The sequence below is a fragment of the Notothenia coriiceps genome, unplaced genomic scaffold, assembly GCF_000735185.1.
Source record: "Notothenia coriiceps isolate Sejong01 unplaced genomic scaffold, NC01 NC01_scaffold00005029, whole genome shotgun sequence".
NCBI classification, from domain to species: domain Eukaryota; kingdom Metazoa; phylum Chordata; class Actinopteri; order Perciformes; family Nototheniidae; genus Notothenia; species Notothenia coriiceps.
This window is the reverse complement of record NW_011337730.1, coordinates 128,872-155,230: the sequence shown is the minus strand read 5'-3', so window position 1 is coordinate 155,230 and position 26,359 is coordinate 128,872. Positions and strand designations below refer to the sequence as shown.

At 41.4% G+C, this 26,359-nt stretch overlaps 2 protein-coding genes across 4 annotated transcripts in view; one reads left to right on the top strand and one right to left on the bottom strand.

Moving 5' to 3' along the window:
- The first annotated feature begins 1,437 nt into the window (after positions 1–1,437).
- Positions 1,438–23,347, top strand: rab3gap2 (RAB3 GTPase activating protein subunit 2 (non-catalytic)). 3 transcript variants are annotated; one of them, XM_010768052.1, is made up of 36 exons: positions 1,438–1,456; positions 1,743–1,987; positions 4,244–4,332; positions 4,618–4,735; positions 4,816–4,897; positions 5,157–5,204; positions 5,289–5,364; positions 5,502–5,603; positions 6,823–6,922; positions 7,452–7,550; positions 7,803–7,951; positions 8,108–8,187; positions 8,789–8,881; positions 8,979–9,118; positions 9,831–10,026; positions 10,166–10,309; positions 11,753–11,835; positions 11,927–11,991; positions 12,077–12,167; positions 12,368–12,489; positions 13,014–13,227; positions 13,422–13,519; positions 14,199–14,307; positions 14,422–14,582; positions 14,743–14,917; positions 15,157–15,327; positions 15,432–15,538; positions 19,269–19,335; positions 19,532–19,602; positions 19,684–19,719; positions 19,806–19,934; positions 20,636–20,851; positions 21,379–21,468; positions 21,602–21,826; positions 21,945–22,109; positions 22,617–23,347. In XM_010768052.1, exons 2-36 carry the CDS (start codon positions 1,879–1,881, stop codon positions 22,767–22,769), a joined length of 4,173 nt encoding a protein of 1,390 aa, XP_010766354.1. In that variant the 5' UTR covers positions 1,438–1,456; positions 1,743–1,878; the 3' UTR covers positions 22,770–23,347. The 3 variants fall into 3 exon arrangements, with proteins under 3 accessions (XP_010766354.1, XP_010766356.1, XP_010766353.1); XM_010768054.1 differs by lacking the exon at positions 1,438–1,456 and having other exon boundaries at positions 1,606–1,987; positions 19,806–19,880; XM_010768051.1 differs by lacking the exon at positions 1,438–1,456 and having other exon boundaries at positions 1,606–1,987.
- A 32-nt stretch (positions 23,348–23,379) lies between these two features.
- Positions 23,380–26,359, bottom strand: part of iars2 (isoleucyl-tRNA synthetase 2, mitochondrial) — a 9,743-nt gene continuing 6,763 nt past the window's right edge. The window contains exons 13-18 of the mRNA XM_010768056.1: positions 25,849–25,980; positions 25,667–25,773; positions 25,186–25,331; positions 24,912–25,102; positions 24,668–24,812; positions 23,380–24,063 (exon numbers count right to left, since the gene is read on the bottom strand). Of these exons, the coding sequence (XP_010766358.1) occupies positions 23,918–24,063; positions 24,668–24,812; positions 24,912–25,102; positions 25,186–25,331; positions 25,667–25,773; positions 25,849–25,980 (867 nt within the window). The 3' untranslated portion in view covers positions 23,380–23,917. The remainder of the gene's footprint in view (positions 24,064–24,667; positions 24,813–24,911; positions 25,103–25,185; positions 25,332–25,666; positions 25,774–25,848; positions 25,981–26,359) is intronic.

Below are 26,359 nucleotides of genomic sequence, written 5' to 3'. Positions count from 1 at the left end.
CCATCAAATGAAAATGCACATGCTGCTAAGGCAACTATGTTCTTTTATCTGATGAAGTCATACAATGAGATTATACATTAAAGAGGAGGAGAATATTCAAAGCAACTACCTGACTTAAAACAGTACAATAAATGAACTCCATGGGAAACATCAATCATTCTTATTTAGTGATATGACTTTTTGTAACCATATTTATGAGCAGTCCTGGTTTATAATGTTTAATTGTGTAATGAGTGCATGAAATTAATTGCTTATGACTGCATCCAGAAAACATATCCTAAATGTAATCACACCATAGCAATTCACACACAATTGGGTATACATAAATTATAACAACAGAAAGTAGAAGGAAATGTATATTCCAAATCACCAAGCACCAGAATAGTTACAAGAGTTTATGCTTGTTTGAGACAAGCGAGACCTGCGCAGACCTGCGCAATTTCGATCAACGTCTTGCTAGTGCGTTGCATGATGGTTAGTCATTTTGTCCGACTTGCTCTGGAGGCTCGCCTACATGAGACGTTGAAATCTCGCGGGACAAAGACGCCCCGCAGCCTTGAGAGCGAGGCGCGGCGAGGCGGCGCAGTTCCTCTCCACGGGCTGCGGAAGCGAAATGCTTGATGGGAAAAGACTCGCTGGTATCTCGAGCTGAGCGCTCATTGGTGGTTTTTACCACGTGCTGCTGATGAAACTCCAATTGGCTCGGCAAAAGTTTGTTAGTTGTTTTGTGTCAGTTCGTCGCCCCCTCCATTAACATTTTTCGTAATTGTTCCACAATGTTTATCATCATGAAATTAATATCTATATATGTTATACTATACTTGCACTGCTTACCGTTTTCATACTTTATATATCTTAGTATATTCATACACACTGTTCATACTGCTCACAGGCTGCTGTGTATATCTATTCATACCCCTCACTGTTTATTCATCATTCAATTCATTCTATCTTTTATTCTGTAGATTGTGTACATTACTTTTCACTTTAATGCTTGTTGCACTCCTGGTTGGAAGCTAAACTGCATTTCGTTGTCTCAGTACCTGTAATATGTGCAATAACAATAAAGTTGAATCTAATCTTGACCAGGAACAAATGTATTTACTTAGTACATATCTGACATTAACGATTAAACACATTTGTGCACTCTTTATAAATGCAAACCGAGTCAAGCCGACTCCGGAGGTGGCGGTATGCACCTTAAAGTTGTTTGCAATCCGCCAAAAAACCGAGAGAAGAAGAAGAAGAAGAAGAAGAAGAAGCTTACTCGGAGCTGTCCGACTTCAGGCGAGCTTTTTGAGACCTCCCCCGGCTGCGAATTCTCGTCTACTTTCGAGGCGAGCCGCAACGCGTCTCAAACAAGCCTTTTGACTACTGTATGCACAGGGGGAAATGAGAGCTGAAAGGAAGAGGAAGAGGCACCTCAAACGTGCTCCTCTACCACCCTCTGGTGAAAGTAATATACCAATACATTTTTCAAATATCAATAAAACATTTCTTAGGTTTGGAATTTGTATACTGATTTAAAAAGTTACCCCTTTTTCTGTCATATCACTTTTATTTTGAAAATCTCGAATCAGCTCTTACCCGGAAGTACCTTCGTGTTATTGTACTAACGATGTGTCATCAACACATTAGGGTGGAAACAGCAAATGTTGGGTAAAATAAGAGGACAAGACCAGTGTTTTATTTTATTTAGGGGCCCGTTACAGACAAGTAAGTTATATTGTCTTTGTCGACAGGCTGTCATAAAGTGAACACGACAGCAAGAGTTGAAAACGCACTCAAACTGCTAAGCTACTTTGGTTCTCCACAACTGCACTGTTAGCATCGGGCTAACTGGCTGATCCCCTGTCTACCTGACGGGACGGGAGAGAGATGTCCTGCAGCTTATTGGAGTTCTGTCGGCTCCAGGAGCTCAAAACGGTCCGGGACTACCTGTTCCAGAGCCAGAAAAACGAGCCGGTGGAGGAGAAGAATCAAACGGGTGAGTTAAACTAGGCTAACACTAGAAAGACAAGGCTAATGCAGGTCTGTAGCATGCTACAGCACATAAGTTAACCAAAGTGACATTAGTCCAGTTAGCTGCCTCTAGAACTAGCTAGTCGAACACTTAGCTAACCTAAGGACTGTAGCTTCATAATGTCACAGCACTGTGGCTTCAGTTCGGAAAGGGGGATTGATCAGTTTGTCTGGAACTACCTGAACTTTAATTGTTGGTTTCAGGTGATCATTATATATAGATAGAGAGATACATAGTGTTTCCTTCCCAAATAGGGCAATTATTTTTGTCTCAGCAGCAGTGTTGTCAAGCATTACACAGAGTAAACATTATTTAAAAGATACAATAAGGTACAAATATAATAAAAGTAAGATTTAACATTGACAGCAAATGTATACAAATTCACAGTAGAAAACACATACATCACTAGAGTATCAACACAAGCTGTAAAAAAGATACAAGACAGTGCTTAATCTTAAATGAATTATATGAAAAACTGCTATTTTCTAACGGCCTTACTGTAGTTATAAAGGCAAATCATTTGATGGTACGGCTATGCAAAGTGAATGATGGAGAGAGCTCCATCTGTGCTGTGCGATACCATCAGCAGGGTGCTGAAAGGGAGGAGGAGAAAAGTGTCTGCCCTTTTGGCTATGAGTCATCCCACATGAGGCACCTGAACACATCACTGCAGGATGCTCAACTAAGGAGAACACACATACACACACAGGGGCTCTAATGCCCTTTCATGTTGATACTTTTTAACGCACAGATGGTGTCATCACCTTGTTCTTGTATGGCAAGGACATTGACCAACACACACACACACACACACACACACACACACACACACACACACACACACACACACACACACACACACACATATACTCTCTCACACACACACACACACACACACACACACACACACACACTCTCCGACATACACCAACACACACACACACACACACACACACACACACACACACACACACACACACACACACACACACACACACACACACACACACACACACACACACACACACACAGACTGCACACTACATTATTAATGTCCATGGCAACAGGATTTCAGTCTGGATTTTGCAACATCACTTAGTTCCCTCAGTGAGTGTGATAAGCTTATATCTCTGGAGATGCTTTGTTAGTGTTTCCCTCTTGTCCTTTTATTTTTTATGGTTTGGTACAGTTTCATTAACGAGTCTTTAGCACAGGGGTCGGCAACCCCTGGCACGCGGCACCGTAACCAGTGGCACACTAGGAATAAGTGTGCAAAATATTGAAATTGTATTTTCCAATCCTGAACGAGACCGCCGCCAGAGCGCGTCTCCCCGTTACCTGCAGAAGGAAGCCATGCACGCAACGCAGCCCCGCTCTTTATCTCCAGGTGACTTTCTGCCGCTTTCCTCCGTGGTGCAGTGCTGATCGTTTCACCACAGAGGAAAGCACTTCACTAATTGCAGTACCCATAAGGAGCTGTACAAATGCCGAAAGTTTTTGCGTGGCTGTGTATTTAGTTGAAAGCCCAGTGGCGATCTGCTCATCTGTTATCGAAATAATATGCTACAAAGGGGCGGACTGGCCATCTGTGTGTTGAACTTTCTGTCGGCTCCCAGACCATAGTCAAGGAGGGCAGAAGCAACAAGCTTCAGGTTCAATAACCAACTTTAACTTAAATGACTGGAGAGGCGAGCTCTTCTTGGGAGGCCGTTACATTTATTTAGCTGTTCTTCTGTTTCACAAAATACATCACAGACCTCTGTTTTTCCGCTTCCTCGTTTCACTTCCATGAGCCTAATATCCTAACATGTGTGCTCTGGAGAATCACAGAACGGACGATCGTCCTTATTATTATGCCGTTTAAACCAATTATTTAAATGTGTTTGTTAAATTCGGCATCATGTAAGTTGCGCTGACAGGTCCACACACTGCTTCCCCGCCCTCCTGCTGATAGTTCACGAGCGTCCAGCACCTCAACCCCCCCCGTTGATAATTCTCGATCGTTGACACGCTGATAACAATTTTTAAAAAAAATGGCACTTCATATCAAAAAGATTGCCGACCCCTGCTTTAGCGGTTAGACGCCAACACTTTCCTACTGCCTGTTATTTCACATAGTCCGTTTTTTTAATGAATTTAGGATCACTGTTATGTTTGCCCTGTTATATTACAAATCGGTATGATGTCACAAGTTCATATCTATTGTAATTTCCCTTACAGAAAATGATGTGTCCTGGGAGACCTCTGAGTGGGAGTCGGCATGGGATAGCGGGGAAAACAAAGAGGAGGAAACGACTTCTGCCACAAAGGTCTGTCATTATGTGTCTCTATTTTCACATTAGGCGATCTCCATACACTTTTGATATGCGTTAGCAATAGAAAAACCTAAGTGGATGAGTGGGAAATGAAAAAATAAGTCTTGAAATATGGTTAATATGTTTTTAAATGCGGCTGACGTGGAAAAGTTGGTGTTTCAGTTAAAGCAAAATGTGACAAAGTGGAATGCCAACAGTTTATGGGGTTATCACTCACATCACTAGCAGATTGAAGGTACAGGTACCCTCCTCCCACTGACTGTCCTCTTCACCCTGCAGGTGGAGGAGGAGCCCACAGAGCAGAGGGCCCCCTGGCTGCAGGACTGTGTCGTGTCCCTGTCGCCCTGCTCCGACCTGCTGGTAGTGGCCCGCGAACAGAAGGCTGTCTTTCTCTCAGGTCAGATATTCAAACACTCACTCATCTCTTAGCACACAGAGGAGTTACACATTGCTGTTAATGATTATTCATTGTTACAGCTAAGTGGCGTACAGATGATGGCGGCAGAGAGGAGATGACCCTGGCTGTGTCCTGGACTGGAACACTCAGCACTGATGAAGGGTAAGGGTCACATTTGAGATTGTTAGCATTCTATCTTTGGACAAGTGTATAAGGAAAATGTAAGCATATTGGATGACAACAGGAAGGAGAATGACACGGACACTACCAAGGATGAAGAAAGTCACAGTGAAAATGGATAGTTGTTTGACAGTGGGTGAACAAATAAACATGAGCAAAAGGAACAGTTATTCTAAGTTCTTGAGAGAGAGAGAGCTGTACAGTAAACATTTTCTACTTTGTGTATGTTTTCTCACTACAGAGAGTGTGTGAGCAGCTCCATCTGCATACCGTTGGCAAGCCAGAAGCGGTAAGAATTACTAGAAAAGGGAATAGAGAGAAATGCAAAATGCTTTCTGTGTACATGACGATGTGTGTATGTATGTGTGTGTAGGAGCTCCACAGGGCGGCCTGATTGGACATGTGTGGTCGTGGGTTTCACTTCTGGCTACGTCCGCTTCTACACAGAGGTACCTCCCCTTGGACTACAACGCTTCGTTAGCCTATGCAAAAATGGCATTCAGCAGACATTTATTATTATTATGTTTTAAATCATTCAATAAATACTCAGGAATGTCAGTATTAAATGTAAGTCCTTTCTGGTCAGAATGGCGTTCTCCTCCTGGCCCAGCTGCTGCATGAGGACCCTGTGTTGAGGCTCAAGTGTCGCACGTATGAGATCCCTCGTCATCCTGGAGTGACTGAGCAGGTAACGCACACACCGAAGACTCCTACAACAACTGTGTCTGACAATCATTTTATCTAGGAAAATGTCTTATCTTATCTTAATATCTTATCTAGGAAAGTGCCGTTCTAGTCTTCTAAACACTCACTGACACATTTACTGATCATTACCAAATGTTATGATGATTCACACACTCTCTCACACACCATGATAGCCACAAACTCAAGCCAGCAGCTACGGAAAACAGCACACAGTCTCTGCTGGTTGCCCAGCAACATCACCAGGGCTGCAGTCGAATTGTCCAAAAATCAGCCCCTATCGTTTATTCCTATCCACTATTCCTTGACCTCTGAGTGAAACGTCACGGGGTTAAGGGATAGTGGATAGGAGAATTCAAAAGGACTTAGGAGAAGAGACTGCGGTGCTTTGAGAATCCGACTGCACTTTCACTATCGACGTGTTTATGATGCGCCAGCGGACCATAAATGTGCGTCTGCTGCTGTGGGGAAACTATGGAAACTACAGTTTTCTATAGCGGACTACATGGATGTTTAATAAGAACGACGGACTACTGTAAACTCATCTCGAGACTCTGCACCGTGCCCTGATGCTGTTGTTTTATGCTTTATGAACGTGGACAACAGAGAAACATAAATTATTCATGACCAAAGTTGGAATTTAAATAAAAAAGTAAAATGAAACTTATGCTCGTCACCCTCTCCCTCCCGTCCACACGTATTAATCCACATGAATCCCAATACGTATGATTGTATGAAAAGATCTTAAAATAAAGCTGAGTAGACACTATGAACTGTTGACTTTATTTTATTTCAGTAAAAAAGTAACGTTCATATTTCTCCTTTTGATTATTATAGTGTTGAATGTTCAAAACAAAGCACTTTGGCAAGTTACCACATAAGTTGTAAAATGCTTAATAAGCACCATAACTTTCATGATACAAATTTCCCGGTCATAATCGGTTGTTTCCGTGAACGGCCGACTGTTGTGTGGTGGTAAATGCTGCGGCCGCAAGGCATTGTGGGGCAGCATTTTCTCTTTTCCTTTCGTAAAGGAAGGTCCAGCGTTTCCTAAGCTAAAAGCTAAGACTCAGATTTTGATTCATAAAAATAATCCAGCATGTAACCCCATAAGAAAACGTACTTCTTGTTCCTTAACTTTTGTCCGTATCCCGTTATGATATGTGGCAGATATTTGATAATTGTGTATTTTCTTTCTGTCGCAGCATGAAGAGTTAAGCATCCTGTACCCCGCTTCTATGGTCACCATCGACGGCTTCAGCCTCTTCCAGTCTCTGCGGGCCTGCAAGAACCAGGTGGCAAGAGGTGTGTGTGTGTGTGTGTGTGTGTGTGTGTGTGTGTGTGTGTGTGTGTGTGTGTGTGTGTGTGTGTGTGTGTGTGTGTGTGTGTGTGTGTGTGTGTGTGTGACTAACTGGCTTGTGTGTTTATAGTGTAGGATAAGAGTCACAGGGTTTTAGCGTCTAGCGAACAAACTTGACGATTTTTTAAAAGTGTTTAAGTGTGCTAACTATGGATGCGTTCTTCTCTTGCTGGCTGTTTGGATAGTGTTTGCCTCAATGCATTCAGGTACTAAGGAAAAAAACACAAAACTACAACTGCCCCACTCATACCCCCTTTTAGATTAGCAGCCATGCTTTAGCGGGTTTTCTCTGAGCATCTAGTCGTGTGTGTGTGTGCGTCTTCCATTTAATTTGACCAAATTTGATTCCTGTCAATATTAATGTACCTGGTTTAAATGTAACTTAATTTCTAGACATGAGTGCAACTATAGATTATAAAACCCATGTCAAACATTTGGTGTTTCAATGACAAGCTGTGTTTTTGATCCAACCAGCGGCAGCAGCAGGCAGTGATGTGATCCAGCCCCCTCCCCTGGCCTATAAGAAGTGGGGTCTGCAGGACATGGACGCCATTGTGGACCACTGTAGTGTGGGTAGGAAATTACTTTTAATTATCACTTATGATATACTGATTGGTGTTTTTGGCTGACCTTGTTTTGAATCACAGGGTAAAAGTGATTAGAGGTCAATTTGAATTACAGTTTAATAATATGTTGACAACAATCCGAATCTGGTTTAAATATTTGATTTAAAATAAGATTTAAAGAATGATGACAGGAAACCCTGTAAGCACTTATTCAATGTTTCCCCACATCCCTGTTCCCCTCCGTCTCTCCTGCTGTTAGGCGTGATGACGCTGTGTGTGTTTGACCAGATGAAGAACGCTTCTATCCTCGGGGGGTTTCATGCTTCAGTCAAGGGAAACCCCCCCGCTATGAGCCAGTATGTCACTGTGGGAGGTGGGCCATACACGGGCTTCTACTATGCTGTAGAGGTGAGTGAGTGAGAGAGAGAAGGAGCAGGCTGTTTGTTTTCCAATGAGGATTGCAAATAAGGCAACCTAACTGTATATTCAAGAGACAGGGCCAGACATAAGAGTGTATTTAGGGAGAGTAAACTCAGCTGTTGTTGTCTTTCTGTTTGTCTTCAGGGAAGCTCCCAGCCTCTCCTCTCTCACGTGGCTCTGGCTGTGGCCAGCAAACTCACCTCAGCTCTCTTCAGTGCTGCAAGGTGTGTGTGTGTGTGTGTGTGTGTGTGTGTGTGTGTGTGTGTGTGTGTGTGTGTGTGTGTGTGTGTGTGTGTGGATAATTTTTACAATATTGCCTGACCATTACACTATTCTGTATAAGAAAACCTTTTAAAAATATGCAAATTTAGAACATCATTATTTTTTACAAACTAAATGACTAATATTACGGAACAAACTGGACTAAACTAATGACCATGTTTTCATTTGTGTAGTGCATGACTTTAAAGATAAATAGGGTTGTCCAATGTTTCCTTGTGCCAGTGTGAGCATTTCTTTCCTGTCTCATACACACTTGAAGAATGAATGCAGCACTGTTGTTAGCTATGTTCTGCTCCAGCAGCCCAATCAATACTGTGATATATATAGCCTGCTCTCTGCTCAATGCTGCTTAATACAGGATGTTGGTTTGCTTCTATCCTCCCCTGAGTCTCCTCTCATCTCAACTGCCTGTCAGTCGCCAAATCTCCTGTATTACTTTTCCCAACTTTCTAGTCTTCCTTTATCCATTTTTCCCACATAGATTCATCATCTAATTTGTCTCTTGCTAACCTTCTTTGTGTGTTTTTCATTATTTCCTCCCAGTGGATGGTTGGGTTGGAACAAGCATAAGAATGAAGAGGAGGCAGTTCAGAAACAGAAGCCGAAGGTGGAGCCTGCTACTCCCTTGACCATCAGGTATCAGTCATGATATCTCAACACAAAGGCCTCATTGCCCCCTGAAGCATGTTCATGAAAATTCATCGTTCATTCTCTTAAATCCTCTTCCACTCAGATTTGGTCTCCCAGACTCCCGTCGTCATGGCGAGTCCATCTGTCTGTCCCCCTGCAACACGCTGGCCGGAGTGACGGATGACTTTGGTCGGGTCTCGCTGCTGGACTTGGCAAGGGGCGTGGCTATCCGCATGTGGAAAGGTGAGGAGAAAGATGACCAAGGACTGAGAAGGGAACCATTAAGAGGTTTTGAAGTTGAACTCGTGAGGCACGCAAATATTGGCGCTTCATTGGTTATGTCAGATTTATCGGCATTGGACAGAAATTAACACATTTTCTCCAATAAGATGCACAAGATGAAAAAGTTCAAATGTGCTGGGTTTGTGCCGACTGTTTGCCTTAGTGACAGCCTCATCCAAGCTTGTTAAAGTAAGACATTTCTAGTTTGTGTTTAAAGGTGTAACATGAAAGTAAATATGGCATGTATAACATGTTACGTTAGTTCAAGTAATTTATCTATTACACCTAATTGTTGTGTACCTTTTGGTAAAACATTATTCATTATGTCTGCATCTACCAATAAGCCATCACTATGATAGTTGGCATAATAACATGGTTATTCCACTAAAGAAGATTATCTATGTTCTCTCCATGAGGTGAAAGAAATGTGTACAAATGTCTGTATTGGCAATACAGACATTTACAGGAATGTTACGTTTCTCTCAGTGGATTTTACAGTTTGTACAAAATATGAATACGATGCCCAAAATATTGTCATATCCAAGATTGGCAAAATTAAAATACATTAACGGAGTCTGTTCCTACTTTATAATCAATTATGATGCATTTAATAGAAAAATTGATGTGTCCCCGAAATGTAAATGTGACCATTCATTCGTTTAACTTCCTGCAGGCTACAGAGATGCTCAGCTGGGATGGCTGCAGGTTCCAGAGGAGCGAGTCGATCGAGAGTCATCCCCCTCTGCCTCCCACCCCAGACGCCATGCTTTGTTCCTGGTCATCTACGCGCCGCGCAGAGGGATCCTGGAGGTGTGGGGGATGCAGCATGGACCCCGAGTCGGAGCCTTCACTGTGGGCAAACACTGCAGGTACAAACATGCACACAAGCAAATCAGATGTGTCTTAGCCTAAAAGCATCACAAACAAGCATATCGCAAAAGCACTTGCACTGTAAAACAAATGTGAAATGTAAATTATTCTCTCATTCATGTGTTTGCACACTTTCAGGTTGCTGTATGCTGGCTACCGTCTGATGGGGGTGAACAGTGTGACTAGTAAGGGCTGGCAGCTCCACACGCAGCAGGTGTGTCTGCTGGATCCCATCACAGGAGCTCTGAGGACCGTCAACATCCCCTTCCACCTGGCCCTCAGGTTGGTACACACAGGAAAACACACATACGTTCACTTTAAATAAACAGTAGATCAGCTGTCATGAAGGCAATTTAAAGGCACAGTGAACAACCTCTGAAGCACACTAGTCAATACGTCAGACATAGTGCGTGCAAAAACCAAATGGTAAAATACACATATTTCTTATTTTTGTACATATTTCGCTCCCTAAATTCGGCAAAACCTTATTTGGATAATGCTAATGAATGTTAAGGCGATGGAATTTATTATAACTGGACTGTAATCATTTACGTTTGCACGGTCTTCAACCACAACTACAAAAGCCGTCATACTCTTTCAAAACGCTTGCCCTCAATCATGGATTTTTAGGCTGTGATACCTTGTTCCTACAGTAGGTTGCGGTCGAATAGTCCATTTAGCTTAGGAACCTTCCTAACGGAGTGAAATGACCCGGAAGTCCCTCAGTGGCAGCCATGATAAGTGCCGTTCCGAATTCTCTACATGATATTGAAAAGGGGAGCCGGTTTCAAGCTCCTTTATTAACTCCTTTTAGCTTAGGGAACCACTTTGACCTCCCCTTACGAAAGAGAGGAGAAACTGCTGCCCCACACAATGCCTTGCAGGCAACAGCATTTGCCATCACACAACAGTTCGGTCCGTTCACGGACACAAACAATGATGACGGTTGAAATGAGTATCATGAAAGTTACGCGTGCTTATTAAGGCATTTTAAAACGTATGTGGTAAGTTGCCAAAGTGCTTTGTTTTGAACGTTCATCAGTATTATAATCAAAAAGAGAAATATGAACGTTAGTTTTTACTGAAATGATCAAATAAAGTCAACATTTTATTTATCCACAGTGATAGATGTTAAGGACCAATGTTTATAATAAATAGATTTGTATTGATTTTAAGATATTTTCATACAATCATACGTATTGGGATCATTTGTATTAATGTTGACCGGAGGGAGAGGGTGACGAGCATAAATTTCACTTTCCTTTTTTATTTCAATTACAACTTTGGTCATGAAGAATATGTTTCTCTGTTGTTCTCGTTCACAAAGCATAAAACAACAGCATGAGAGCACGGTGCAGAGTCTCTAGATGAGTTTACAGTAGTCCCTCGTTCTTAATAAACATCCATGTTGTAGTCCGCTGTATAGAAAACTGTAGTTTCCATAGTTTCCCCACAGCAGCAGCAGACGCACATTTATGACGTCCGCTGGCGCATCATAAACACGTCGGATAATGAAAGTGCAGTCGGATTCTCTAAAGTACTGCAGTCTCTTCTCCTAAGTCCTTTTGAATTCTCCTATCCACTATCCCTTAACCCCATGACGATAGCTATAGACGCTGATTTTTGGACTATTCGACCGCAACCCTAGTCTACAAGCATTTTTAAGACACCCTTTTAATGAGTGCTGCACAGAATCCATTCAAACCGTATCTTTGTCCATTTCAGTGACAAGAAGAGTGAGCGAGCCAAAGATATGCACCTGTTAAAGAAACTGACTACTCTCCTCAGGAGCAGAGAGGTGGAGCCCGGTAAGACATCCTCGAGTGAGATCAGAATGGAGGTTTAGATATAATTCTATAAACTGAGATCCAAAATCTACTTACTCGTCTTTTCTTTCAGATATATTGGAGAGCGAAGCCAAAAGTGCGCTGCTGGACATCAAACATCCCGCCATTAAAAAGCAGGTATAAACAAATATAAAATACTGATTGCTTCAGACACTAATACACAGTAGTATTTCTAATTGCAGTCTTTGCACCTTCCTTTTAGGCTTTGGAGTCACTACTGTCCAATAAGAATGCTCCTGTCTCTTGTCTTGCTAACATCACATCTGCCTTATATGACACTCTAAAGCAACAAGGTAATGATTCAGTTTATATTTAAGAAAATATATATTCGTTTGATATATCTAAGATGTAATAATAAAAGAGTCCTTGACTGGTTTCCAAAAAATGTGCCCAGCTTAATGGCTGAAATGTGAACTAGTGTAAATGTGAAGCTATGTACATATCATACAAATGGAAATGAATTTCTGTGTTGTTGTGTATGTGTGCATTACAGACCCAGATGAGGTGGATCCAGCTCTACAGCAGCTCTGCTCCTCTCAGCTGAAACTGCTTCAGCTCTACTCCGACATCCAGCAGCTGCACTCGGCTGCAGACACAGAGACCTGCCCTGGAACTGTGAGAGGACACACCTACAGAAAGCTTGTTCATAGTACTCGCATAAACAACACATTGTAAAACAACATAGCATATGCTAACATGGGTAGGGATGAAAACATTATAAAAGATTGTATATTTTTTAAATAGTAAAAGTAATAATAAACTATAATATAGGTCCAAAGATGGTGAACCATAAAACAACAAATATTTCAAAAAACATGGATGTAGAAACAGGTATTGCGGTCAAACTTAAAGATGAACAATTTGAAGAAACAAATGTGTTTTTGGATGCTTAATGACTTAACTAAATCAATCATTGATTCGTCAACCAAATCGTTTGAGTATTAGTCGTCTAGGAATTTTGTAGGTCTTGGAAACCTCTTGAAAGAACAGGCTCACAATGTTGCTATTTTTGTAATATTTATCCTTATTTCATGCAGCGGGACCTTATGATCTATCATTTCCTTATTTATGATTGTTTGCTTGTTTTTCCCTCACTTAAACGGATGTACACTAACAAATACCGATGTGGTCCCCCCCAGGAGGAGTCCCTGGAAGGCATCGAGGAGGAGCTGTCCCGTGTTGGTCCTACCTTACAACGCTACGCTCAGCTCACCACCAGACCCAGTGTGTCCTTCGCCCAGGACTCGCCCAACTCCCTCCTGCCCGCCCAGGCCTTCCTCTCCCAGATGGAGTGCACCGAGGGAGAGGAGCTGAGGGTAATCCGCGGCTCTGAAACCCAATGGAATCAGCTAGGTAGGGTAACATGACACTAAGATGTTTAAGTGTTTATCTAATACCAGAGAAATATTCAAAACAAGTCTTATGGAGGAGAACAGAAATGCAATGTTTTCAACCCTTTGATGAACAGAAATCTCAGTGACTTCAGACATCTTGAGTACATTCCATGAGTCCAGACTGAGGACTTTAATCGTGTGTTTCCTTCACAGGGAACTTTATGTTCTGGGGTTGTCTGTGTGGAAAGAGCCCACTCCATAAAATGTGTGATACACTGCAGCAGGCAGGCATCAGTCCTCAGCAGCTCCTGGTAAGATGGATGAAGAGGCTGATAAATAGGATAATGATAATGTGGTGTTTCCTTTTCTAAGTCTAATCTAAATTGTTTCCATCATATGTCAATAACCTAAGAACAGTTGAAAAAAAAGATTTTGCCAGGTTAATAGTTTTTACGTTTCTTAAAAAAAGAACCTTATGTTAAAATGGTGGGAACATAACTTTATTTTTTTAAATCGGTGAATACATAATTTTTTGCACGATCATGTTTGTTGTTGTAATACTCATTTCTACCACAGGAGGTTGAATTGCACCACCATAACATCTACTGAATAGAGCTAAAAGCTTTCATAGGAGTTATTCCAGGCAAAAGAGATATGATAATGTAACATAACATACTATTTATGAAATATATAGGAATAACTTGTTTAGAGTGCAAGGAGACATTAAACCTCACCTATTTAGGGCATAGGGTAATGGTGCACTTCAACATTGTGTGGCCAGAATAAATATAACAACAACAAACACTTCAAAATGGTCCTGACATAAATGTTTTCCACCTGTTCTTAAGGAGAGAAAGCAATATAGATCCGGCTTAGATAATGGTCATCAGGTAGTTTTTTCTTTTTGTAGAATGTTTCCCATAGCCATAAAAACTGCCATGTGAAAAATGCGCATTACAGCAGTCTTTAGGACATTCCTCTTTCTTTCAGTCCCTGTTGCTAAGTGTGTGGTTGCAAAGAGAGAAGGAGGTGCTACAGAAACCAGAAGAAACTGTAAAAAATCTACACACACTACTCATCGCCCTTAGCAACATGAAAGGTATGTACATGTCTCCAGAGTGTGCTGACATGTTTGCTTGAATATCTGTCAAGTCAAACCAATACAAAAGGAGAAGAGAGTCACCATTTCTTCTTCTCTCTCTTTTCTCAATAGGTGCAGTTGAGGATTCCTGGGACCCCCAGTCTATCTCTCCCTGGTGGCAGCAGGTCCGCACTACATGCATCCAGTCCCACAACGCTGCTGCTGCTCTGCTGGCTGCTTTTGTTGCTCACCGCGCTACCAAAGCTAGCATCACAAGCCGGGCTGACAGCAAGGTAGAGAAGTCTCATGCACACACACAGATACACATACACACATAGAAACACAGATTTGCAACACAAACAGCACTATGACTTCATTTCTTTTGGTTCTAATATTGACACTTAAACCATACTTCCTGACTTCCTGCTTGTTTTATGTGTTTGTGTGTGACAGTTTCAGTCAGAGTGGGAGGCAGTGTCCCTTGAGCTGGAGCAGTGGCTGGTGTGTGTTCGCCAGCTGGAGGATGTGTTGGTGCTGCAGACTCTGCTATTGGTGCCTCCTCCTCAGGGCTCAACAGTGGGCGCTGCACCACAGTGCTCCATCAAAACGCTGCTGGAGGGAGGCACAGGTAGACCATAAAGAAGTTCCTCAGGGACATTAACAGGCGTAAAGCATTATTCCTACATGCTTCTTTTTTTATTTTACCTTATTATGAAGTATTTTCATTCTTTCTTATACTCATACTTCTTTCAGTACTCATATTCTGTTTTTTAGTTCATAACACTGATCGTTTTATACTGTATATGTTATTTTAATCCCGTTCTTTTCATCTATCTAATTCATTAATTCATCTAATTTTCTATATAGGCGGCATTGCAGACAGTATCTCCAAGTGGGTGTTTAGGCACAACTTGGCCCCTGAGCGATTGAAGGAGATTCTCCAAAAGAAAGAAGAGGCAGATGAAAAACTTGAGCAGAAGTCCGGCGAAGGAAAGGAGCTGGAGGAGGGGAATCAAGAGGACACAGACAGAACAGCAGGTCAGAATTTAGGACTGAATAAGATCTCATAGCAAATCTTGGCTTCTGATAAAAAATTGTTTGAATACAGACGCATTGAGATTAATTCATTATGTGTTTTTCAGAGCTGCTAGTGGCAGTTTGCCAGCGCTTCCCTCACTCCCTGTCTCCTGACCTGCTCTCCGCCCACTGCTGCTGGGAATATGTGGTGCAGTGGAACAAAGACCCCGAGGTACACATGCACATAAGTCTTTCTGTTTATTAAATAATATAGATTTGAGCTTATTTCTATTGTCCTCAATTTACCTAATTATATATTAGCTTGATTCTTTCAATTCCATATTAATTCCAATACCAGGTTTTAATTCCAATTCCAGGTTCCAATTCCACAGTTTTAAGGTTCTTATCCCAAATTCCAAATTGCTATTCCAGTTCCATATTCCAAATTCCATTTCCAGGTTCTAATTCAAAATTCCAATTCCACATTCTAGATTCCAATTCTAAATTTGACTATAAATTAAAATTCCCATTCAATATTTAAATTCCAATCAAAAAATTCTGGATTCCAAATCCCAATTCCACTTCCAAAGTTTCGATTCCAAACCCCAATTCCAGGTTGTCATTCCAAATTCCAAATCTGAAATTCCAATCCCGAATTCTGGGTTCCAATTCTACATTCCAATTCAAGGTTCCAAATCCCAATTCCACTTCCAATTTCACTTGCAATTCCAAATGTAGATTCCAATTCCCGATTCCAAATTCGATATACCAAATTCCAATTTCCAATTCATATTCCAAGTTCCAATTCCATATTCCACTTCAAGGTTCCAATTTAAATTTTCAAATCCACATTCTAAATTTCAAATTCTAATTCCAGATTTTAATTTCGCATTCCAATTCCATATTCCAATTCCAGGTTCTAAATTAAAATTCCACTTCAACATTTGAATTCCAAATTCTAGGTTCCAATCCCACATTCCAGGTTCCAATTCCACATTCCAATTCTAGGTTCCAATTTAATGTTCCAATTCACGTTCTAAATTTCAAATTTAAATTCCACTTCAACATTTAAATTCCAAATTCTAGGCTCCAATTCCACATTTAAATTCCAATTCAAGGTTCTAAGTTCCGATTCCAAATCCAAATGTAAATTCCACTTCCAAGTTCCACTTCCAAGTTCCACATTCTAAATTTCACATTCTAAATTCCACATTCTAAATAATTCCAGTTCCAAATGTAAATTCCAATTCCTGATTCCAATTCCAAATTCCACTTTCTAAATAATTCCAAATCTAAATTCCAGTTCCAAATGTAAATTCCAATTCCTCCAATTCTACATTCCAAATTCCAATTTCGAATTCATATTCCAGGTTCCAATTCCACATTACAATTTCCAATTAATATTCCAAGTTCAAATTCCATATTCCAATTCAAGTTTCCAATTTAAGGTTTCAAATCCACATTCTAAATTCCAAGTTTTTATTCCAAGTTTTAATTCCATATTCCAGTTCTATATTCCATATTCAAATTCAAATCCCATGTTCTAAATTCCAATTTTAGGTTCTAGTTCCAGGTTCCAAGTTTTTTGTGTACGTTTTTTATTAGTGCGAATGCTGTTCCGCTATAGTTTGAATGCTGTTCCACTATAGTTCTTCAAATCTTTATTCTTCAACTTCTTATTATTTCACCAAATACTTTGGCTCAATAACTTCAGCATACTTTCAGCTACAGAAACCATTCAAATGTCAAAATATTCAGCCTTTTCAGCACATGATGGGACACTTTCAACTTTTTCAAAATATGTTATACTTTTTGAAATATTCACTTTTTTAGTGGGAATTCTGTTAACAGCTTTCCAACTAACTGTTATTCTACGCACGAAAAGTTTGTTATTTCGCCGGTATTTTGGCCCTCTTCTCCTCCCGCATTGAACATCACAGAAACTCCGTTCAAACATCAAAACGTTCAGCTCGGTCGGGAATCGATGGCTATTACTTTTCTCATTCATAACTTTCATAATTCCAGAGATACATCCCATAATACATCCCATTTTTAACATTTTTAACAATGGAGAAAATCTTCAGACTTCAACAAATCTTCATGCAATTCAACTGCTAACTGTTCATTCATACTTTCACTCAGACACCTCATTCCAACTTTAAAATTGTACACATCTTTCTGACAGTATTCGTGTAAAACAACTTTTAAATCTGATTCTTACTTTTAGAGTTATTAAACATTGTTCAGACCTTGTTTTAGAGGTTTTCTTCACATTTTAACATTAACTAGAGTGTGTGATGTCACAGCAAGAGTGGAGGACAGCTTGAAATTCGCATTCATATATTTTTTTTAAACTGCCATAATTCCCAAACCCTACATTCCTGAGACATAATTTATCATGACAAACGTAGGAAAACATCTCGTAGCTTGAAAAATGACAAATAATTAAGCAAAATAATTAAACAAAATGCTTTTTGAGGGCATGAAGTGACAAAAACGTTNCCCAGTGTTTCACTTATCATTTCAATCTAAATTCTTCACTTTCTTCTTACACATTTCATTTCAATCTTAATTCTTCACTTTCTTCCTACACATTACATTTCAGCATAGCAGTTTAGCGTCAGCTTTTCAGCATAAAGCATTCCCACTAGCAATTTCTTCAGGAATTGCATTCTCTAGTTTAACATGTAACTCAATGGGAGGAACCTTCAAATCCTCTTTTACCTACACCTTGCGCCAAATGCTACTCCTTCCACANACTTTCAGCTAGAGACTTCATTCCAACTTTAAAACGCTCACAAGACATTCAGCTATACAACTTATATTATACAGATTTTTCATATATTTTATACTTTTTGAGATATTTAACTTAGTTTGGAGCTTGGTAAAGAGGCATTAGTGTGTATTGAAAATACAAAAAAGGTTTTAAACCTGCCATAATTCCCAAACCCTACACTCCTTGGAGATAATTTTTCAGGAAAAACTTAGGAAAACCTCTCCTACGTTGAAAAATAAAAAAGAATTAAGCAAAAAAATTAAACAAAATGCCTCTTGGGGGCATGAAGTGACAAAAACGTTCGACATGTCTCCATTCAGCCTGATCCATTCAGCCTGATCTGTCCTCAGAGCACCAGCTGCACACCTTTAGTAAATCTGCCAAAAATGCCACATTATGGACCCGAAAGTGCACAAAAAGCAGATTCCGACACTCCTCACGGTCCTGACATCCTCCACGCGTTGACATTTTACTGAAAGCATCTACCGTTTTTAAACTATAGTTAGAAATGTAAGAGGTTTATCCCTCATTCAGAACAATGGAAAGGCACTCCTTTCACAGCACATCTCCATGGAAACCTTTGATCTCTGGGCTCATGTACACAGGTGTTTGATAACGTCGTCACCATGGCAACCTTTGATCTCTGGGCTTACACACACAGGTGTTTGATAACATTCATTCACTGCTACTTACATTTAATATTTAACTCCTTCAGCCTACTTTCAGCTACAGAAACCATTAAACTATTAAATGATTCAGCTATTTTAGGACATCAAGGCTATACATTTTGTTGTTTATACCTTTTTTTTTAAAACCTTTTCTTTTAAATATTAAGCTTCTTCACTATTTTTCCTACTCTTCCAGTTTAACATTTCACTTTCCAGTTTACAACAAAGTGCAATGCATTTAAGCTGTAACAATTTTGATTCAAATCATTTGACTTTTCTGCATTTCTCCGCTAAGTTCAGCAACACACTTACTTGGTTTTTGTAGCTAAAAGCAGCTACAGAGACCATTCAACTAATAAAATATTCAGCAACAAATGTACACAGTTTACAGCATTCACATGCATTTTCAACAGGAAATGCATTTTCTAGTTTGCTCTTAAGCTTGACAAGTTATCTGTAAAGAAAACTATTATGAATGTAATGAATACATCTGGACTGACTCCTTATTCTCTTCGTAGGAGGGCCAATATTTATGGTGTGCTGTTGAACATTTGAAGCTGGTCTCCAGTCCACATATCAAGCTAGGTGAGAGGCTTTTCTTTACCAATCATTTAATATAATAGTTTTTCTAATCTATCTAATAATATGTCAGATCCATTAGGTAAAGGGTGAACTGCTCTTTAGGTATGCATTAAATAACAACTCAAATATATACTCAGTGAAAATAATAGTACCTTCTGAAAGTGACGCTCTCTACTGTGTTGTTGGATTTTCCTCTCAGGTATTTCTGCGATGATGTGGAGCACGTTCATTGTGAAGCGCTTCTCAGCAGCAGCCTACCTCATGGAGAAGGTAAGTCACACACATACGTATGCCTATGTGTTTTCGAGTCTGAGAGGCACTAAATGAGATGTTCACACTTCTTGTTCCTAGGTGGGGAAAGCACCCAAAGATCGCTTATGTCGACGGGTAAGTACATTTGAATTGAAGTTATTTCTGATTGTATAATTATGTTATTAGGATTCCATATTAAGGACATGTATTCGTTTGTGCAGGACGTCGGGATGGGAGACAAAGCCGTGACTTCTTTCCTGGGCTGCTGTGTGCAGCTGCTGCAGATCCTCATGGAGGTGACTGGAGTATTGGTTAAAAATACGAGCCCTGTGTCTTTTATAGATTACCTTGTAAGTAAAGACATTCCTGTAAAAAGCATGGAGAAACCACTAGCCCTACTAACCACATCTGTACTTGATACACATGTGATGTGGCATGCTGCTTGCAATTAGAATTGGTGTATGATATGGTTTCTTCACAAAATAGTCACCTTGTTAAAAAAATCAAAAGTAAAGGAGAGACACTGCAGGTCAGTAGGGTAAAACAGTATATCTGATATTACCATGAAACTTCCCTCAGTTTATTTCTATCTATATTACTGATGTGTCTTTTCAATAGCCTAACATTGGACTTGTTATAGAAACAAAATATCCTAAACTTAATAAATGGGCCTGTAGTGACCCACCTTCAATCAACTGCAGGTTACGAGTTTCCACATCAAACCACGAGTCAGTATGCAACTTACTCGTGATTGGCTTGCATGTCACAAATCCTGCTCGTATTAAACTCACTTTCATGAAGCTAAGAGAAGCCTTCAGCAGATGAAATGGAAAAATGGCCTTCGGGTGTCAAACAGCAGGATCCTGCTCAGTGAGTCTCAAACCCAACAGTGCCAGGAAAATGAGAAAAGCCCACTTTTTGAGGGCTTTACATTTGTGCATGTGTGTATTCTGCACTTTAAATACGTGGTAACAATGTTAATTAACCATATGTTGTTTACTAACCCACACGCCTTTCTCATCATCATCTCCTCTGTTGCGTTTCCCCGCAGGCGGACTCTGCTGTGGAGGAGGTCTCGGCCCCGGAGCTGTCCATGGAGGAGGCGTGGTGCGGGGCAGAGGGCCCGGCGTCTCTGGCTGAGATGGCCCTGGAGCAGAGGGGCGTCCACTACCCTCTGGTGCAGCACCACTGCCTGGTCGCCTCCCTGCTACATGCTGCTATGACCTTTAGCCTGAAGGTCAAACCTCTCAGCCTGTTTGACAGCAAGGTGAGGAGACTGCTGACACACATATACTCATGATTAGTGAAGGGAATCCTTTAGAGATACACACATTTACATTTCGTCTAACGATAGTCGGACCTGAGAGATTCGATTCATTTATTTTTTTCCTTTCTAAGAACTCAAATTGACAGCATACATAAACTGTTTTCCATATAACAGTAATGGTTAAACTAACAGTAATTACTTTATTAACTAATTTAAACTTTTTATTGTGTCAGAAAACAAGGTAAATTAAGTTTTTAAACATGGCACCCCTTATTTGGGCTATTGAATGTTTACACTTAAACAATAAAAAAAAAGTCACCAGGCCACTTTGAATTCAATACATATTTAATATTATTATTTTTAAGATTGTGATCCTAGCATTGGTTAAGTGTCATTTTTTATCTTTGCTACCTGTTATAACCAAAGGGAAATATTATAAAGAACTCTCTCCTTTGGTTGTTATTACAAAAACTAAACCCTATTGTGTTGAGTTATTTGTGCACCAACATGTCTGTCTACTTTCTCAGGGTAAGAATGCTTTCTTCAGAGATCTGACCACCATCCAGCTGATGCCCAGCGGAGACATGGACCCCGGCCTGGTGTCAATACGACAAGAGGTGAGAGCTGGCGTTACAACGACGGGTCAACAGAAAAAGAAGATCTTAAAAAATAGGATTTTTCCTCATCTGCTTCCGACTCTTCTTCCCTCTCCGTACCCGTCCTCTAATCCCTCCTTCCTCCTGTGTTCAGTTCCTCCTCCGGGTGCTGACGGCCTGGGTGCAGGCTATCAACGATCCGTCCATCCCAGCCTCCAGCAACACGTCCCCCACTCCCCCCTCGAATGGCCCCAAGGCTGACTGGTGGCCCTCGCTGTGTCTGGAGCTGGGCTCCCTGCTGCAGGTCAACCCCGACATCCTGAGGAGACACCTGGTCTGTGAGCTCTACAGCCAGGGCCTGGACCCCCGCGCTGAGGAGGCAAGGGAACATGTGCTTTCCTTTGTGGCAGGCACACACTAACAACAAACTATTCTCCTGACCACAGGGCTTGATTCAGTCCAGTATCCTGCTCTGACTCCTCTTACCCCCCCCCCAGGTGATGCTGGAGGTGGAGGATAAGGACGTGCTGGGCTCCCAGCTGCTGGTGCTGACGGGACAGAGGCTGAGCTACTGTCTGCTCCACAGCCAGAGTCAGACGCAGTCCGCCATGGAGCTGCTGGCCCGCCTGCCCCCCACCCTTTGCACATGGATCAAGGCGATGGTGAGGCAACAGACAATGTCATCTTATACACTGAGGACATTTCTGACTGGACACTGAACCACAAATCTACAAATCAACCTTACTGTCTGCAGCTACAGAGCTATCAGACTACTGACATTAGTGAAAATAATTAAATAATTCAGTTTTCTCACTCAACAGGATTTATTTTCATTTTCCTTTTTAACCCTTGTGCATCCTATTTCTTTTTTTTATTGCTCTGACATCCATTAAAGGTCTAAAGTGTATATTTGTATTATTTTCGATTATCACCAAGTCAAATATTTTATATATGATCCTGAAAATCACCAGCAAATATTCATTTATTTTCGAATGTTTACCCTTTTTAAATAGCAGTTTCTTTACACAATGCCACTGTTTTATGGGAAACACAAAGAGTTTTGTCCACTGATGGTATTCTCCCTGATAGGAACACACACCATGTCGCCCTTATAGTCTTGCTGCCTGTTTACCAGCGTAATATTGATAAAGTGTTGTTTTGTCCTGTAGGACCCCAGTGAGCTGCGCTTGCCCCTCGTCCCCCTGTCCCAGACCAGCAGGCTGGTGGGCCGGCTGGTTGAGATCCTGCCGGAGAACCACGCCCAGTACATTCTGGCCCTGCACCTGCTGGAGGCTGTGGAGGCCCTCTCTGCTGAGGGCTGACCCCGAGAGGTGGAGGGCAGCACCTTCAGAGGCAGGGTCAGTGAGGGCAGGTGGAGAGAAGGAAATTAAGAAATAAAACAAGGTCTGTACCACATTAGGGTAACGAGAAAATATGATTAACGGCCTTCTGAACCTCTTTGTCATGGAGACTTTGTGTTTCGTCACTCGGCTCATGTTAATAAGATATCTTTGTTCTCACAACTTAATTGAAGAAAGATTAAGAGTGCATATTATAGCCTTTTAACCCATCATATTTTCCGCGCATGTAACTTGTATTGTGTTATTGAAGATTATTGTCTGGAAAATAAGTTTAAGGAATGGTTATTAATGGACAGGGCATGTTTGTCTGAGGAACTTTAGAGATCACATGTCAGTGTTGGTGTCCTAACTGTGTGCCATATCAGAGTTCAGTTCTCCTTCTTCCTTTCTCCCTCCCATGGACAAGAGATGTATCATAAAGAAATATGGACCTTATTTTTTATTTATATATGCAGACAGTACTGTACTATCTGTGCCTGTTTGTTTGTCTCCTATTCTGTAGTCTGTGTCATTGCAGAATAAAGAGCTTTCTAATGCAGTGTCATTAGCCGATCATTTCATTACTCTCATATCATGTCTAGAGATGAAACTCCATTTATTTATCATTTAGAGACTTTTCTTCCATACAGCATTATTGAAAGTGTGACCCTCATCGTAATGATTTGTTTACACATTACAAAAAAACTGAATAGCATCCCTTCTACAGCGAAAATAAATGTAAATATCTTCCAATTCCCATCTGTACATAACGGTAAACATTTCTCACGCTTATTGATTTGTGGTACAAGAACAAAGCTCATTCAAGGCCAGACGAGGGACCAAGGCTGTCATTTTGGTTTTAGAGTTCTCAACCTGCTGCTCTGGAACAAATGTAAGTACATAAGGCAGTGAAGCCTGAAACAGTGATCTTATGCGATGTTCAGGCCATTCCATCACAATGCCAGTCCTGTGTCTTCGCATTACTGACAGCAGACAGAAAAGCGGAGTGATGCAGATTTGGAGTCAGTTTTCTCTGCCGATTGTTAGACCTTGTCTAACGAGGAACTTCACCCGAAGCAGGAAAACAACAGTCGATAGGAGGTTTGCTGGTCGTCGTGCTGACAGGCCTGTCAGTGAGCCTGTGAGACGGCACTCTGGCAGCGCGGGCACAGGCAGTCTGCTGAGTCGGCGGTGTATCGACGGCATCGCGGGCAGCGGGCGGCAGAGGTGGGCACCGCGGCTATTTTGTAGGCACTGTCCTCTCGGATAACACCACCTGAGAGGACACACATCAGAAAAGGCATAGCTTATCACGTGTTGTACACAATGTTGTAGATCTTATCCACTATGGAGTGTATCAAATGTTGTAAAAAGTCAACATTTTGTTCTTAATAAAAATGCATTTAAAAACAAGTCCTAGTACCATTCAATAAAAAAAGAATTGTAGTATGGTATATCATTAAATATTCATTTAAAAAAGAAAACATTGTATACTGTAGTATTTCACAAATGTTTCATTGAAAAAGCCTTCAGAAAAATGGTATGCCATTATATTTCATCAAAAAGGTAATATGTGTTGTATGCCATATCGCTATAATTACATATGTTTAAAAAGTAAAATTATAGAATGCCATAAAAAAATAATTCACAGTGAAGTCTATAGTCTAAGCGGACGTTTGAACAAAATGTTAAGAAATTCCCTCAAAGCATGTTTCCCATTCATAATAAATTAAAATAACATTATGCCTCCAGCTACCCCTGTCACCAGTGCAGAACAAAACCTGCTGTTGGTTTCAATCTGATCCAAAAGGATCCAGCTGCATGGAACGTGTAAAACCTCTGTGCACATGAAATCATCCGCTCAGTGTGGATGTCCTCACCCTCCAGGTTGATGAGGAAGGAGCCGCTGCTCAGCAGGGCGTCTGAGGGCAGGTCCCGGGGCAGCACGCTGCACAGGTTGACCCGCGCCACCATCATCAGCTCCGCCAGCTGGGACGAGGTGGAGCTGGGATGCTCTTGCAGGGACTGGGGGTGAAGAGGAGGACTTTGAATTTATACTATCCCTTAAAAATAGACTGATTATATACATGAAAGAAATTGGCTTGCTAACAACATTTCACTGACCTCTATGAGTTCAAACAGCAGACCGGGCTCTACAGCGATGTTGAGGTCGTACTGAGCTGCGTTTTTGCCCGGAATGGAAGACAGGAAGGAGTCTCTGATGGCACACGCCCCTTCCACCGCCTCCTCCAATCCTGGGCGGCGCCACACTGAGCTGCTTTTGATCCAGCCGCTCTTAAATAATGTCTCTCCTTCTGCAGAAACAAATGTGGTTTAATGAATACTCTTGTTAGCAAGCAAACACTTAATATACTGTGTGGTTGTGATTGGCACATACCACCATGTCCTGGTGCGTGCAGATAGACCTCCTCAGCCAGGTGGGGCAGGATGGGAGCGATGGATCGGGTCACTCCGTCCAGAATCTCCTCTAAGGCAGTCTGACACGATCTCCTGCCCAGCGAGTCCTCTGGATCACAGTACAACCTAAATGAATCAGAATCAGGTTTATTGCCAGGTAGGTTAACACATACGAGGAATTTGACTTTGTGTTGTGGTGCATTCATTAAAAATTAAACAAAAATTAAAAAACACAGATAGAAAACTATTTCAAGAAACTTTAATAACATAAAACATTAAGAAAATATAGTACATAAAGAGGCAGAAATGAGAAAAGATGGAACAAGGAACAAAGCAGGACAAACAGATGTGCGAGTTTAGAAGAAACATGAAGGGATATTTTCAGTCTTGTGAAGTGCTTGGTATTTGGAAGAATGCTAGCACACTGAACAAGTTGTGTTCCTGTTGTGCCGAGCCTTTACCTGTCTTTGATGATGCTGAAATAGAAGCTGGAGAGCTCTCTGGCGATGAAGCCTTGCAGGACACGGATGGCCCGGCCAGCATCAAACTCAGTGTAGGCGTCCGTCACCTGCACACAAACACATATCAGTCAGCAGCTGAGGCACTTTGGACTGAGGTCAACAAGCTTTACACCTGAACTCACCTTGATGCTGTACTCGCGGAGCAGGTGCAGCATGTACTGGTCGATGTAGTGCATCTCTTTGGGGTCCACCGCCTGCACACGGGGGTCGAAGCCCTGCAGGTTGCCGAGCAGGAACTTCAGACTGTTCCTCAGCTGGTGGAGGAACAACAAAAAGGCATTGAGTCTCGTACACATGAAGCTCAGCACAAGTTCTTTCAGGAAGACTGGGTACACATTCATTCACTCCGCAGCTGCATATAATCAGCTCATCACAGGCGTTCTCTTTAACCTATTACATTTCACCTCAATCTCCAGCAGCCAATCATCGTGCTGCAGCCAAACTTTAAAATGGTTCTCCTCTCTCCTGCAGTCAGCTGTGATTTCAGGTCTTCATGCTGCAGCCCGCCTCCTCCCCTTCCACCTCCCTTCATCATATCCTGTGCCCAGGAGAGCTAATCCAGAGATCTCGTCACGCCTCCTCTTCATCCCATCTCCTCATCAAATCCTTCAACATCACCACCAGTGTCTAGAC